Consider the following 17,232-nt stretch of genomic DNA (forward strand, 5'->3'; position numbering starts at 1 on the left):
TGTGTCAGAGTGAGAGAAATAGAAAGGGGTGCTGCTAATCCCTATTGGTTTAATAATAATCCCTAATGCGTTCTAGGAAGTCGACAAGACGTAGGACAGGGGTGCTGCTTAGTATCACAAGCTAAACCACTACTGTAGAAGGTAAGACTTCTGACGCACATGTACAGGGTCCCTTCAAAACATACTCTACCAGAGCTGATCCACTGGCCCTTGGCCAATTCTGTATTTTTCCATATTGCATCCCAAATGGTACCCTACTCCCTATATAGTGTACTACATTTGACCATGGAGCAGAGCTCTGGTCAAAAGTAGTGCATTATGTAGGGAATAGGGTGCCATTTGGCAAAGACGTATCTGTCTTGAGGATTGTTCATATTCTCAAAGAGGGACACTGAGATGTTCTCATAAATATATCACAAACTTTGTCTGGTTTATTCAATGGATTGTTGCCTTAGTACTAGATACAAGATAAGGGGGGAGTTTCACAACATCCTACAGTAACCCCAGAAGCCTGATGATAGATATTTAACATATTATTTCCCTGATGGAAGATAATACTTTTGTTTTTACATGACCTCAATAACAGATTTTTAGGTAACTTTAAATCATTGGTGGTTTACTGTGTTACTGTATGTCAATATCTTAAATTATTATAATCATTATTACAATGGCAATAAACACAACATCATTTGATCATTCATTGAGGTTTTATTGAAAAAAGTAACAATATAATAGCATGTACAATAACAATAATAACATTATTAATAATATAAAATCTTTACATTCCATTGCTTTGCAGTAAAACTGGAAGACTCTGATACAAAATTACTGCAACAGGGAGGGAGGGGGTCTATGTACAAGAACGGGAACATTTTAGCCGAATGGCCTTCAGTCAAAGAAATAGGAGATAGATTTGCCATAATGCAAACTCTATAGGCTTTCAATATATCTTATTAATATGCCTAGGTTACAGTACTGTTGGCTTAGTTTAAACCATGTTTTCCAATCCAAGATTCCCAAGTAAAACAATAAACAACTTGAAATGAAAAATAAAATAATATTTGATATCAAGGCATGGTAATCCTTAGGCATACTCTGGATATAAGTACACGTTCATGAACAGCAAAGACATTGATAGGGTATGATAGAGGGGTAGATGCATTGTATTTTATACTCTCCTTATTTAAAGAGAATTTAGGAGAAGATATTCTCTTTTTGTGATGGCAGAATTGTGGACGACCTAAGTACTAAGACGAAACTGATGTTTTGTTGTTTTGCTTAAACATATCTTTTACTGAAAAATAACTATTGTAACACTGTACTTGAGTTATTTTCTGAGCATGTGCTAACACCTAAGAAAAACTGTTAAAACATGTTGCTGATCTAGTCTAGTCTGGCTTAGATCTTTGGCTTTGAATATGAAAATGACGGTAACACTTTACTGAAAGCCTCTCATCATAACTTTGCGTATCATGACTGTATCACAGTGAGATTGATTAAGTCTTATGCTGAATGAGTTCCAATTAAGTGCTGTGAACACATCTAAAAGGAGTGTTGGAAAATAATTATTTCCTCTACATTTTTTTTTACTTTTGAAAAATGCTCTACTACTACCATTAACAAATGGATGAGACACTCAACAATTATTATGATGATAATAATACTCTTTGGCTTCTTCTGTTATCAAACCCTACAAAATGCAACAACATAGCAGCACTTTTTGAGAACATCTGTATGCTCATTTTCACTCCCCCTTGTCTTGTAGGCATTAATTCAGTTATGCTAAATTTCAATACTAATACCACCCTGCTCATTTCCTTCACACAAAACAGAAAACAGGCATGTTTCTATTGAATTGACCAGCATTGAACGGCCCTTACATGTACAGTATGTTATGTTGTATGTCTGTTATGAGACCAGCTCAAATAACAAAAGTCCATACAGGTTCAAATATCTGCTTTGGATAAGTACTGTATTGAAGTAGCAGTTCATATAAAAAGGTATCAAATTGATAATTTAGTTGTTGTTGTTTTTAAGGATTTGTTCCGCTACTTTACAACAGCTGCATAGTATTTTCTCCAATAGGTTAAAGCTACATTTCCTTTGGTGCAATTCACTAAAGCCTTCAAAGATCGCCCAGTTCACTGCAACATGAGGCTCTAGTCAAAGCCAAAATCAGTTGTGCATTCACTGGAAAATTGGTGATACATTCCAATCTCATTATAAAGAAAAAGGGCTGAATTACAGCTTAATTGTTTGGATAAACATTAAATAACTTTATAGTACTTTGGAGATGGTTGCCCATGATCAATTAAAAAGTGCAAATTAGCTAAATAAAAACATATTTGGTTTTCACTCTGAAAGAGCAGAACTTTCAAAATGTCTCTCTTACTCTATGGGAGGACATCTTTGTTTGTTTTTCCCCAGTTCCTCTGAAACGAGAAAGTAGAGAATTTGCATATAGCAGCATTTTTCTTTTCAACTTAAGGGCAGTGAATAGAAATCAAAACTATAGTTCTTAAAACCATCTTGTTCATTATTTGCTGGACAGATACACAGAGACGTCTGCTAATTTCAAGTCATTATATCTAACATCCCTTCCAATATTATATAGATGCTAAAGAGATGTATACTTTTCATTTTCTTGTGGGAACCATTTTTCAAGAACATTTTCCTTCATCTATGCACATTTCATAGTGCTGTTTTTGTTGTAATATGCAATTACATTGTTTTAAGAAACTATTACATACAAGTCCCCGGCTACCCCGTTCCCACAGCAGTACCTTCGGCATGAATCTGTCCTTTACACAAGGCCCAGCTCAGCTCAATGTGCCTTTTGGAACAACAAGACGTGATTCTAGAATCAGAAACTTCTTCTCTGTGAGGTGGTTTGAAGTCTCTGCACAGTTATATTTCAGATTCTCGCCTCAGGGGCCTGGGCTCTAGTGGCACAGTGGCCTGGTGACGTGCAGAGTCTGAGATATTGTCTGTGTGAGTTACGTCTGGGCCCACGCTACCCCCGTTCCCCTCGTCCGTTTCCTCTTTGTTAGTCAGCGCCACCTCGTTCTCGTAACAGAAGGAGTTGGAGCTGGACAGGATGTATTTTTTCTCTGCCAGGTCTCTGGCACTGCACAGCGGAGTGCTGGGCACCTCGTAAGTCTTATGAAAGCGAGAGTAGTCCACCTTGTAGTAGCTCTTCTCCTCGAAGAGCACCGGGTCAAAGCGGTGGCCCCAGAGGATCTCGCTGGCCAGGTAGGAGCTGCGGCACTGGGTGGTCATGGCCGTGGCCTCCACCATCCCCTCCAGGATTACCACGATCTCAAACTCGGACGTCTCCAGCTGTTGCTTGCTCATGTCATAGAATGGGCTGTCCTCGCTGATCTCGTGGACGATGGTGATGGGGGACACCAGGAAGATACGGTCGACTCCACTGTCGAAGCCCACGTCGATGTCCACTTGGTCCAGAGGGATGAACTCCCCCTCTGCAGTGGTGCGCGACTTGAGGAGCTGTGCCCGAACGTGGGCCTCCACCAGGTGGCTTTTCCTCAGGTTCCCCACGCGCCACATTAGACACAGCTTGTTGTCCCTCATGGCCACTGTAGCGTTGTGGCTGAACACCAGCGTCTCGTTCCTTTTCTTGGGCTTGGCCATCTTGGCCATGACGGCGCCGATGATGAAGGCATCAATGATGCAGCCCACAATGCTCTGGAAGACCACCATGAAGACCGCCACAGGACACTCGTCGGTTACATAGCGGTAGCCATAGCCGATGGTGGTCTGGGTCTCGATGGAGAAGAGGAAGGCTGCGGTAAAACTACTAACGTTGGAGACACACTTCTGGGCGTCGTTCTCCAGGTCCCCATGGAAGATGGCGACCAGCCAGAAGACACAGCCGAAGAACAGCCACGACAGGAGGAACGCCAGGCAGAAGATGACGAACATCCACCGCCAGCGGATGTCCACACAGGTCGTAAAGATGTCGGCGAGATAACGCTGGCCCTTCTCAGAGACATTGATGAACTGCACGTTGCAGTGACCGTCCTTCTTGACAAAGCGGCTCTGGGGCTGGTGCCTCGTGTGCACCTTGCCCTTGCCGTACCCGTTGGGCACTGCCACAGTGGCCAACTTCATGCCGTGCTCCTCGGTTGACACTATGCTGTAGCGGTTGGCTCGCACACTTCCCATCACCTCGTTCTGGTGGGAGGGCTGTGGCGCTGCTTCTGCTTTGGAAAACAGTCTGAGTTTTTGGAAAAAGCGTTGGAGAAACAGTTTTGAAACGCTAAGGGGGACCAACTCAAGCAGGAAATGGGGTGGTGAAGTGAGGCGGACAGGGGGACGGAGGGAGGAGGAGACAAAGCCTCTCTCTCTCTTGGTCCTTGACAGCCTCTGGTATCCACAGGGCTGAGGATGATGAGTTGATCAGCGCTCTCTCATCGGGCGACCGGACCCCAGCAATGACGTATGCTGAGGGAAAAAGAGATAGAGAGAGAAAGGTGTTAGACTTACTGACGGTGTCAAAGAACGGATACAGAGGTAAAAATCTGTTAGTAATGATACGAGTCATGATAAAAGCAATATGAACTCAATGTCCTTATTTAATGGTAACAGCTTCCAATCTGAACTCTGTACATGAAATAGTCACCAACTGTCATGAATTATTATATCATTATCCATTCGATTACCATGTAGTGTGTGCAGCCAGAGAATACCATCAAATGCTGTATACCCAAGAGCAAGAACAAGTACGTCTCCTCAAGCCAACAATATTTCATTCAGTTATGACAAAATAACAACCGTATTCACAACCCCGATCCTGGCTTTTCCACTCTCCACTGAGAGAGGTCACAGAGTAATAGGAGTAAGGTCCCACTGATGGTCATTCACAAAGCATACTTGTTTTTGTTGGCCTCAGTGTCGACAAGATAATTTCTTGTTGGATTGTGGGTTACAGTGTTTCTACGGGATCCCATGGACGGGATTCTTTGGACTTTTTTCAAGTTCTTGACCTACCGTTACTGTTAACTGATGACTGATCATCGTCGGATGCACATGTACCTTCAAAATGTTATATTTACCAGCACATTTGTTGCAACATGGAAGAGGAAATAACAGTCTTGTTAAAGCAGAAAATGAATGATTGGTTTAATATTGCACTCTGTGAAGTAGGGTTGTCAGTAGGCCCGTCACCTGTCAAGTAGGCCCGTCACTTCCACTCTGTGAAGTAGGGTTGTCAGTAGGCCCGTCACCTGTCAAGTAGGCCCGTCACTTCCACTCTGTGAAGTAGGGTTGTCAGTAGGCCCGTCACCTGTCAAGTAGGCCCGTCACTTCCACTCTGTGAAGTAGGGTTGTCAGTAGGCCCGTCACCTGTCAAGTAGGCCCGTCACTTCCACTCTGTGAAGTAGGGTTGTCAGTAGGCACGTCACCTGTCAAGTAGGCCCGTCACTTCCACTCTGTGAAGTAGGGTTGTCAGTAGGCCCGTCACCTGTCAAGTAGACCCGTCAGTCACTTCCACTCTGTGAAGTAGGGTTGTCACGACAGTAGGGTTGTCTCAATACCAGTATTGCGATACTACGAAACCTAATTTTCTATGGATAAAACTCTTTGGTCCTTTAAGAAACCTACTGTAGGTAACATATTGTGTGCTATAGCTTGGAAAATAAACATGTGATTCTGGTTGGCAACATAAGGCTGCTCGTTTCCATTATTAGAACATTTTCCTTGCCACGATACCTCTGAGTATCGCAATTCTTTTACTGTGACAACCCTACCGTGAAGACGGCCACACCAGCCTGTTTGTCACGTTGCACGGTGCATGCACCACTCTTCCTGACTCATTGCCCACTGGTGCATTCTTAATGTCCATTTTCACATACCTTGCTAATCACAACCATACCCATTAAAACCAGTAGATGTTGATAGCGCTGACTTCATCCATGCATTCCAACTGAAAACTCCCAATGGCTCATGAAGCCGGAAGTATTTGAATTTGAAGTTCGCCATATGGCTGAATGGGGCTGAGTGGCACCAACAAAAACAAAAAAAAATTGCTAAGGATCATGGAGAAAGTGGCCGTAACTAACAATAGATCATGGTCGATGTAATCGTTTTCATCATGCCTGAGAGTCAACTCAACGCTGCTAGATGACGTCGGCGTCAATAACGGAAGCCCCATAGCCATTGGTTAGCCCCTCCATCTCTACTTGACAGGCTCGTTGAATCTGCGCTCTCACCGGGAAAGCACATCACAACCCCTGAGGTGCACGTGCAACGAGTGTGCATAAGGGCACAAGCCTCCTCGTAGCCTGCCAGTCTGTGATTGGTCTGTGCCAGCACGTGATCCTGAGTGACAACAAGTGTAGTCAGAATGGATCACCATTTAATTAAATATCTTGATTTGTAGCAAACGTTTTAATAATTAACTGTGTGGATTGAACTTGATCATAATAAACTAATTTTACAGGCCAAAATGGCCGTCAACATTTTTTATTGTTTAGCTGTTCCGGCTATCATAATTTACACAGGCTTTCTAGGGCAGACCAGGGCTTTTGGCACCGTGTAGTGGTGCTTGGTGTTTTCAGGTAGTAATGATGCATTTTTAAATGGGGTGTCAGTGGTACAGAAATAACAGTTATTCCATTTGCTGTGTGACTTGACTACACAAATGTTTGTGGAAACTTTCCCGATTAGTGGGGAAATGTGAACATGAAAGTGTACACAGTATCCCTCTTTCTCTGGCTCATGTGTGCATTTGAGGGCATCAACGTAACTTGTTGACACAGAGTCCTCTGGGACTTCATCTTCTCTCAGCAGCAAAATGGCTGTCCTGTGAGGGCTCTAACTCTGGCACTACTGTAACACCACTCATTAAAAGAGAGCCCTTCCTGCCTGTGTCTGCTCTGTTATACATGTCCTAGCCATGGTTGCAACGGACATTGTGAACGCTTTTGTTTGGTTTGGTAGGGGTTTTTCCATTTACAAGAAATGTATTGAATTTAGTAAAGACTTTTGGGAGATTTTATGATATGAGAGTCAATGATGAAAAGGAACATGAGTGCGTCAGGAAAATATATATTTTCTTTGTGTTCCCTTGCAATACTTAAATCCCCAAATAGAATTACTTTTACTCAGAGTAAACACATCAGAGATGTTTAGCTATGATTAAACTGCAGTCTCTCTTTTGTTAATTTACAAACGTTTCTGTAGTGTGTAGACTGACTTCAGATATTTATTTTCATGTTTCTAAGTAAGTTTAAAGATAGAATCCGCACTAGGGGAAACAGCACCACTGTCCGCCCCATGGATGTTATTGTTTTTGTTGACGAAACAGAGGTGGGGGGCGTTGTGCATCAAGAAATAAAATGGCAGTACATATGCTTATCCAGCAGCATACCACTGCTTGCTTGCTTCTGAAGCTAAGCAGGGCTGGTCCTGGTCAGGTCCTGGATGGGATACCAGATGCTGCTGGAAGTGGTGTTGGAGGGCCAGTAGGAGGCACACTTTCCTCTGGTCTAAAAAAATATCCCAATACCCCAGGGCAGTGATTGGGGAAACTGCCCTGTGTAGGGTGCTGTCTTTCGGATGGGACGTTAAATGGGTGTCTTGACTCTCTGAGGTCATTAAAGCTCCCATGGCACTTATCGCAAGAGTAGGGGTGTTAACCCAGGTGTCCTGGCTAAATTCCCAATCTGGCCCTCAAACCATCATGGTCACCTAATAATCCCCAGTTTACAATTGGCTCATTCATCCCCCTCCTCTCCCCTGTAACTATTCCCCAGGTCGTTGCTGCAAATGAGAGTGTGTTCTCAGTCAACTTACCTGGTAAAATAACGAATAAATAAAAATGCTACTGTTCTATAACACTTGCAATGACTGTTTGAGGGGAAAAAATATTGTCCACTGTTTGCAGTAACCTCTTTGTTGTTGTAATATCACAAAAGGACGTGGACGTTTCACTATTAAGGATTCGATCTTTAAAGTGTGATATCTGCAGTATCAGCTCCTAGAATTAGTCCTAAAATATCTTATTAAATTGGATCTCAAATAGCATGTTGGTGATGAGTGGAGTTAAGAGCACCTCATTCATCAAACTTGGGCATTATTTGGGGAAGTTTGCATTGTTGGCAGTAATCAGTAATATGACATGCAAAGTCAGTCAGCATTACAACCTCTCCTCAATGAATATCAATTAGGATGATTGTCTGGTTTACACAGTACTTGATTAATAGGAAGTTTAGTGTCGAAATTGAATAGATAAGGCTGTTTTGTTTCCTTTGTTTATTTAGATTTTGTGGTTTGACAGGATCCTTAATTTTGTGTTGCTTTTAGGAAGATCAATAGATTCTAAACAGCGATATTCCTATCTGTTTCTATGGGACCATGGTAACAGAATGGAAAAGTATAACTGTCTATTATTCTATTATTACAGACCCTTTTTGATCAGTGGGATAATTATGCTCTGCGGCAAACTGAATCACAGTACTCATGGACTGGCCTAATCTGAGAGATTTATATATAGTGCCAACATTCACTGGAAACAATGTCATGGTTGAAGTTTCTCTGCAGACACAGAATTTACAGAATTTACGGTAACCCTGACCTACTGCCAGCGCACAGTTGTTCACGAGTGCCTAAGGGATGGTCTTGCAATTGTTACAGTGCTACTATACCTCTGCAGCCACACACACAAAAAAAATATTTTACAATGTTTAATTTACGACTACCATTTTAACATACAATAAAATATGTATCTACAGCCAGGCTCCAAGCGGCACTCAAAATAAGGCAAATGCCATCTACAAATAGGAACAGGTGCGGCCTAAAAAAATGGGAACCAACTGCGTCTTTCAAACATTCAATTCAGACAAGTTAGAACTGTAGGCCTACAAGCATATATGTTTACATTGATAATATAGGGCCTATGACTTACAATGATTGCATGGCAAATGTAAAATGTTTGTATTGCATATATTTGCAAGAAGTGTAGCCTATTGCATCATACATGCATGAATCAGCCCACGCATAAACATTACATGTTTATCGCACTTAAACGTATTATGCTGGGTTTAAATAGTTTGATCAAATTATTTAAATTCATAAACAATGATGAATAGCAGTTATATTCTCTGCAAGCTATCAGCCACAGTGGATATGACTTTGTCGTGTAAATCGCCCGTATCCCTACTCCCCTGCGCAGCGCATCCATTCAAGTGCCACTGTTCCACGCTTTTCAAATAGGCCTAGAGATCAAATAAAATAAAACGGAGTCTATTGAGGTGGCTAATAGTTATGTAATAGACTCGAGTATTCTTCCATGTCATGCATTCAGCATCATCAACTTCCCCAAAAGTTTGATACGAATTGCTAGAAAGAGGATTTTAAACCTACCAGTTGCTCATTTGTAGACCGGATCAACGGACAGTTTAAATTATATTCCAGAAGTTATGTTCTCTGGTATCCACACTTTTCAAACCGTTTGTTTCTGTTTTTAAGTAGTTGCCTTGTTATGATGACAGCGATAACCGACAGTCCCTCATGTCACTAAAATGACTGGTCTTGACAATGTGGTTCGCAAATAGTTCGCCAGAGCAATTTAAATAGCGTATACCGGCATGCTCCGCCTTCTGGTCCATACCCAGCCAATAGTATTACAGAGACGAAAACGCGCTAATATAGTCGGTTGATACACTGAAACTGCTGTTTGAAACTTGTGAGAAATTCCATAGACTATAGAATGAAAGTGGTGTTTGGGGAGACATGTCAGGGGTTTGGATAAGGACGGTCGTGCTTAACACCAATTTGGTAGTTTAGTGGTGTTAATTAATATTGATTATCGATAATTCGTTTTAGAGTTGCCGGGGATGGTGGGTTCATTTTAAGCAGAACACAGGAACATCATTTCACCGAAAGGGTATATTTTTATACTCTAAACCCCTCCGCCGGGACAAGTTATAAAACTCTCCTAAATGTTCTACAATGTTCAGGCAATAATGTTAGGCTACTGTCAAATAATAAAGAGTTGTTAGAAATTAAAAGAATGAATCAAACTTTTGATGCACTGTTGGCTTCAAAAGTGCCCATTACCTATACACAAGTTGAAACAGTTTATCTATTTGCCTGCTGCTTCACATTATCCCATCTGAAGATATTCCCCTAAATCTGACCCTCTCAATAAAACACACTTACATATACATTATTCTTGATCTGTTTATCTAGGATATTTCCATGGTATCTAGAGCCTATGGTAAAATGCAAATGTATTTAGTAGGAAAAAGTTGTTCTAACTTCCAATGTTATATTTTGGTTATCTTCCTCCACTATAAAAGTTCTGAGGATGTTTATGCCTCAAAAGTTTAATTTTAGGTCAAGATCTGTCTGTCTTGCTCCACAGCTGTTTCAGTTGGATGCCATAAGAGCAGGATGCTTACTAATGATAAGCTCTGACCCTTATCCTACCTCCTTTTCTGCACATATTGAACTGTTTATTTGTGCTATATGTCAGTGGCTCTATTAATAGCAGGTCATATATTTAGCTACCCGAACTTGCTGTGTGAGTTCTGAGTTGGCCATCTGCACTCAGCGCATGTTTGCTTTTCATGCCCAATTTACAACTACAGGAGTCAGAAGAAATAGTCATGCTGCTCAGGGCCACAAGGTGGAGAGCACGAGACTGATATTGGAACATGATTGGTCCCCACATGAGCTCTCCTGTGACGCTGTGGGGAGGAAGTATGAGTGAGAAACATGGAGAGATGTCCATCAACTTGCATTCACTCTATATTGACATGGTGCCATATCTGTGTTCATGTTTGTGCCCATGACCTCTCATATGATTGTCTTATGACTTAAAGAAGATATTGGCTAAGTAGGCCTATTAATCTCAATGTTCAGCTTGCTGTATATGAGCCATCATGACAGTGTAGTTACAGTAACTGTTTTAAATGTTACACCACATGTTTTGTATATCTTGGACAATATTATAGTTTTTTGATAGATTTATTATCCTCTTAAAAAACATTATACTGCCTTAATGACATTATGGCTTTAAACATCCCTGTAAAATCAAAGCAACTGAAAGGCACTTACAGAGACAGTGTAATCTGCTTCCTTCACACCAAAGTTCCCTTGTTGTTCCTCACCTTTGTACTTACAGACATGGACCAGATTCATCAGATGCCAGGTGCTGCTCTGCCACCAATGACACGGAGGTGGATACTATAAATGCCAGGTATTGTGCTTCAGGGCATTGGGCTGCAGTGTGGGTCCAGTGGAAATAGGCATGCCAGACTAACAGGTGTTTACACCACAGTGACCACAATATGTCTCCAAATAAAAATATACCCACTCAATTCCAAGTTAAATAACACTGATGATTCTTCAGTAACGTATTAAGAGACAAGGTAACATGAGTCATGATTATTACTACTTTCTGCATATTCAAGGAAATATATTTAGTCACTCATGATACACTCATGATTGATTTGTCAATGATGAAACTACCAACAACAAAACACCCCCACCTTCTAGTAAAAATAAAAATAGAGAGTGTTCAATTTAACAATGTTCCAGAGTCTATACAGGTCCACACTTTCCAGTGTTAAATTACCACACTGCTTAGTGTAAAGCCTTATTTATTTTTACCTTTATTTAACTAGGCAAGTCAGTTAAGAATAAATTCTTATTTTCAATGACAGCCTAGGAACAGTGGGTTAACTGCCTTGTTCAGGGGCAGAACAAAATATTTTTACCTTGTTAGCTCAGGGATTCGATCTTGCAACCTTTTGGTTACTAGTCCAATGCTCTAACCACTAGGCTACCTGCCGCCCATATAGTTGCATATATTCCAGTGTGCCTTTCAAGTGAAATGTAGAGTTTACCATCCATTACTATATTTGTTAGTGACAGAGACATGGTTGTTGCGTTCATTCATTTTCAGTCCTGTGGCTTTCACCAAGTGACGTCCTAAGCAAATATGTTATCATTCCAATTTTATTTTTAAGACAATACATATTTCATAGAGCCTTATTTGGAGGGCCTAGTTTTACCCTAATACAGTGACCTGAAACTAATGGTTTTCAGTCCAAATCAGGCCTGCATGTCACATTATGCTGGCTTGCAAATGTCAAGCCAGCTAGAGTGGGGATATCCAATGTTTATTCACCTGTAACCTGCATTCAGAATGACTGCCAGGGTTGAGGAGACTAAGCTACAGTCTGAGACTAAACTGGAACCAACATTTCAGTAACGTGTAATAAATCTAAGTTACGGATTGAATTAGTTTTAAAAAATGTATGTTATTTATATTTGAGTAGCATAAGATAAATTAATAAATCAATGTACATGCACAAACATAGATATTGAAACAAACAATTCTAAAATTCAACCTGCAATAGGGCATGCTGGTAAATATTATAATGATGGATGTGGTTTTGGTTCAACTCTGGTTATTAACACAAACACTGGGATTATTTTACACCACTGAGTTTTAATTGAACTCTTACGGAGTTACTTTAATTTCTGAATCAACACTAGAAATGTTACATTGAAAAATCAACTCTAATTAACACTGGCCAATTTGCTGTGCAGTGAATCATTTTAATGATCAGTTTATGAAAGCAACAGATGTAAATGTGTATTGAACACAGCGTGTGCGCAAAAGTATCATGTTTTAAACGAACCACACAACAAGCACTTCATTCCACTGTGCTCAACATTTCTGTAATTTGATGGTACATCATTGTGTTCAACATACTCACATATAGTGCCGTCAGAAAGTATTCACACCCCTTGACTTGTTCCACATTTTCTGTTACAGTCTGAATTTAAAATGGATTAAATTGAGATTGTGTCACTACAAACAATACCCCATAATGTCAAAGTGGAATTATGTTTTTAGACATTTTTACAAATGAATTAAAAATTGAAAGCTGAAATGTCTTGAGTACAAAAGTATTCAACCCCTTTGTTACAGCAAGCCTAACTAAGTTCAGGAGTAAAAAAGTTCCTTAACAAGTCACATAATATGTTGCATGGACTCACTCTGTGTGCAATAATAGTGTTTAACATGATTTCTGAATGACCACCTCAAAGACCAGGGAGGTTTTCAAATGCCTCGCAAATACCCATTGGTAGATGGGTAAAAATACAAAAAAACAGACATTGAATATCCCTTTGAGCATGGTGAAGTTATTAATTACAATTTGAATGGTGTATCAATACACCCGGTCACTACAAAGATACAGCGTCCTTCCTAACTCAGTTGCCAGAAAGGAAGGAAACTGCTCAGGGATTTCACCATGAGGCCAATGCTAACTTTAAAACAGATTTGAATGGCTGGGATAGGAGAAAACTGAGGATGGATCAACAACATTGTAGTTACTGTACAATACTAATCTAAATGACAGTGTGAAAAGAAGAAAGCCTGTACAGAATACAACAATTTCAAAACAGACATACTGTTTGCAATAAGGTACTAAAGTTGTAAAGATGTAAGAAATTAACTTTATGTCCTGAATATAAAGCATTTTGTTTCAACAAATCCAACACAACACATCACTGAGTACCACTCTTCACATTTTCAAGCTTGTTGGTGGTTGCATAATGTTATGGGTATGCTTGTCATCGGCAAGGACTAGAGAGTTTTTTAGGATAAAAATTAACGGAATAGAGCTAGGCACTGGCAAAATTCTAGAGGAAAACCTGGTTCAGTCTGCTTTGGGGGACAAAGCACGGGGGGACAAATTCACCTTTCAGCAGGACAATAACCTAAAACACAGCCAAATATTCACTGGAGTTGCTTACCAAGACAACAATGAATGTTCCTGTTTAGCAGTTCGGACTTAAATTGGCTTGAAAATCTATGGCAAGATTTGAAAATGGCTGTGTAGCAATGATCAGCAACCAACTTGACATAGTTTGAAGAATTTAAAAAAGAATAATGTGCAAATATTGTACAATAAGTTATGCAAAGCTCTTAGAGACTTACCCAGAAAGACTCACAGCTGTAATCACAGCCAAAGGTGATTCTAGCATGTATTAACTCAGGAGTGTGAATACTTATGTAAATTTGATATTTTTGTATTTCATTTTAAATAAAGTTGCAATCATTTCTAAATGCTTTCACTTTGTCATTATGGGGTATAGTGTGTAGATGGGTGAGAAACAAATATTGAATCCATTTTGTATTCAGGCTGTAACAAAATGTGAAATAAGTCAAGGGGTACTTCTGAAGGCACTGTACATATTTTACAAAGCACTCACAAAATAAAACAGCATTTTATCTCACACATCAAAACATATTCTGAAAATAAATGCATCTCTATATAGTACTTTCTGTTGTAGATGACAGTACTAAGTTACCATAACCTCTTCATAAAAATCATGATTATCTTATTTTTATTCATTTTCTGTATCTCTTTGATTTCAGTAGTCTATCTATCATATTGAGGAGCAGACTTTGTATAATTGTTTGTATTATATTGTGACTACACCATAGATAGTAAAAAAACTTAGCAAGCAACACGTCAGCAGTTTCCACATTTGTGTGTGTGTGTGTGCGGGTTGGGGGCGTTACCTCCTGCAAGAAATTCCACTAAGTACACAGCCTGCTCTTACTGTTGCCTGTGAAGAAATGATCAAATTGTCCATGAGTTCATATGTTTCTGAATGGCCATTGATCACTGTGTTGGCATCATCATATCAGTAGAACATCTATGTCAGAACGGGGTTCCTTGTAAGACACAAATGTCCGTGATCCTCACAAACTGCTGCAATAGTGGCAACCATGGCTACATGTTCCTTTGGTTCTGGGGTGCCATTCACCAGTTCTACAGTCACAGTCGGGGGTTTGCGATTAATGCATGGGCGCTTGGGGCGCGGCGAGTTGCGTGGGTAATGCCCAAGCTTCATTTGCTCGTACTCCTCTGCACTGACCTCCGGAACCAGGACCTTAGCAGTGTGGTGGAACATGGAGTAGTCTACCTTGTAGTACCTCCGGTTAACATTCAGCATCTCTTGAAACAGATGTCCCCAGTGGATCTCGTCGGGCGTGTAGGAGGTGCGGGTCTGGTGCAGGATGCCCGTTGAGTCATCTGTGTAGGTGAAGGACACCACCAACTCAAAGTCATCTTCCCGAAGCTCCTCTAGGCTCATGCGGTACAGTGGACTACTTGGCTCAATAACGTGGATGATGGTGGTTGGTATCGCTAAAATTAAATCACTCTGTTTGATTTCCAGGTCCTTGTAGTTGACATCTTCCGTGCCTGTGGCGTGCATGTTGGGGCGGAAGATTTGGGCGCGAGCCTTCCCCTCCACCATGTGGTGCCGGCGGAAGTCCCCAATCCTCCAAGACAGGCACAACTGCCCATTTTGCAAGTTAATTACGGCGCAGTTGCTGAAGCCCACCGTCTGCGCCCGTTTCCGTGCCGATGCCATCTTCGCCACAGCGATACCGATGACAAATGTGTCAATAAAACAGCTGATGACGTCCTGCACAGTCACAACGATGATCGCCACCATGCAGTTCTCCGACATCCCTCTAAAACCATAACCGATCGTGGTCTGGGTCTCCAGTGAGAAGAGGAAAGCCCCAGTGAAGTCCCTCACCTCGTACACGCAGGGGGCGTTAGTAGGGTCCTTCATGTCGCCGTTAGCCATGGCAATCACCCAATAGATGATGCCAAAGAAGAGCCAGGAGAAGATGTAGGAGAGGGCAAAGATGAGGAACATGACGCGCCATCTGATCTCCACCAGCGTGGTGAAGATGTCGGTGACATACATGAGCCACTCCTCAGGAACATGGCGGAACAGGACATTGCACTTGCCATCTTTGCGGACGTAGCGGCACTTCTTGCGCTTGTAGTCGATCTCGGCCTTCACAGCGGACAGGGTGGTGGTGTAGGCGTTGATGGAGGGATCAGAGGGACTGACCTCGGTGTACTCTTTGTTCATCCTGTAAGATCTGGGAAGAAGAGAGACAAGAAAATAATGTTTAATGATTGTATTTTCTACTGTATACCACTGAACATGTTACTGTTATGAATTGTAGTCTCTAGAACTGGTGGCTAAACTGAGATTTAGTTCTGGGTTCTGAGATTATAAATTAAGAATTAAACAAACATAATTTACAAAATATCTGAACAAATATATTTACTAGAGTATGTTGGCATTTGAAGGACAACAGTTTTACAACAGCACACTCCATCCAGATACATTCACGTGGTTTGTTGGTAGGTCATGGTCATTTTGAGTGTGTGGATTTGAGTTGGGTGTTTGTGTGTTAGGGAGGAGAACACTTATGTGGAGAGGTTTTGCAATTTGCAACATTTCTGCAATTGGAATCAACTTGATGGTGATTTGGGAGACTTCTCTCTGAGATTCATTGGCAAAAAATTTTTTAGACGGAAAGCAGTTGAGTTGAAATGTGGTTGCTCTCTCTCTGACCCTAATTTGGTATTGATTTCAAAGAGACATTGTCTATCAAGCAGTAACATGTTTATTTTATGAAAGTTTTGGAAGCAATAAAGAGTGATGGTCCACACTCAAAAAGGAGTAGCGGTAAAGCTTATTTCATTTTTTCAATATATTTACTTTCAATGATAGCTGTAAAAGCATCAAGTCTATTGTCATCACTGGCTTATACTATCATCAGACACCTCATTAAATTCTAACTTTCAGAATCCACACTTATTTAACTACAAACAATAAAGAAATCTATCAAACATGTTGGTGAAATGTGATGTACAGTATGTCATGAATAACGATGAGTGAGAAAGTTACAGACACACAAATATCATACCTCCAAGACATGCTAACCTCTCACCATTACAATAGCAGGGGAGGTTAGCATTTATTTGGGGGGGTATGATATTTGTGCGTCTGTAACTTTCTCACTCATCATTATTCACGATTCATTCAGGAATATCATTAATCATGGTAGCATCCACATTACGTAGAAGTGTTTAGAAACATATTCTATACTTATTTACAATAGAAATGACTCCAAAATGACACAATATATTATTTACCATTAATTTCTATTGGGTACAAAATAATCTGAAACAGAACCAAAACAAACAGCAAATGCATCTAACAAGTTTGTAGAGTCACAAGCTTGATGTAGTCATTGAGCGCTAGGAATATGGGACCAAATACAGATCTTTTGACTACTTTAATACACATATGTATACGTGAATTTGTCCCAATACTGCACTTTCGGTCCCCTAAAATGGAGGGACC

General features: G+C 40.7%; 2 protein-coding genes across 2 annotated transcripts in view; both read right to left on the reverse strand.

Annotated features, from left to right (window-relative positions):
- Positions 1-688: 688 nt before the first annotated feature.
- LOC139381771 (potassium inwardly rectifying channel subfamily J member 2a) lies at positions 689-9,567 on the reverse strand. Its single transcript, XM_071125523.1, has 2 exons — positions 9,385-9,567; positions 689-4,464 (listed from the first exon to the last, which is right to left on the reverse strand). The coding sequence occupies exon 2, from the start codon at positions 4,183-4,185 to the stop codon at positions 2,908-2,910; it is 1,278 nt and encodes a 425-aa protein (XP_070981624.1). The 5' UTR covers positions 4,186-4,464; positions 9,385-9,567; the 3' UTR covers positions 689-2,907.
- A 2,935-nt stretch (positions 9,568-12,502) lies between these two features.
- LOC139381601 (inward rectifier potassium channel 16-like) overlaps positions 12,503-17,232 on the reverse strand; it is a 56,285-nt gene continuing 51,555 nt past the window's right edge. The window contains exon 2 of the mRNA XM_071125253.1: positions 12,503-15,955. Coding sequence (XP_070981354.1) covers positions 14,707-15,945 — 1,239 coding nt within the window. The 5' untranslated portion in view covers positions 15,946-15,955 and the 3' untranslated portion in view covers positions 12,503-14,706. The remainder of the gene's footprint in view (positions 15,956-17,232) is intronic.

This window comes from Oncorhynchus clarkii, chromosome 23 (assembly GCF_045791955.1).
Source record: "Oncorhynchus clarkii lewisi isolate Uvic-CL-2024 chromosome 23, UVic_Ocla_1.0, whole genome shotgun sequence".
Lineage (NCBI taxonomy): Eukaryota > Metazoa > Chordata > Actinopteri > Salmoniformes > Salmonidae > Oncorhynchus > Oncorhynchus clarkii.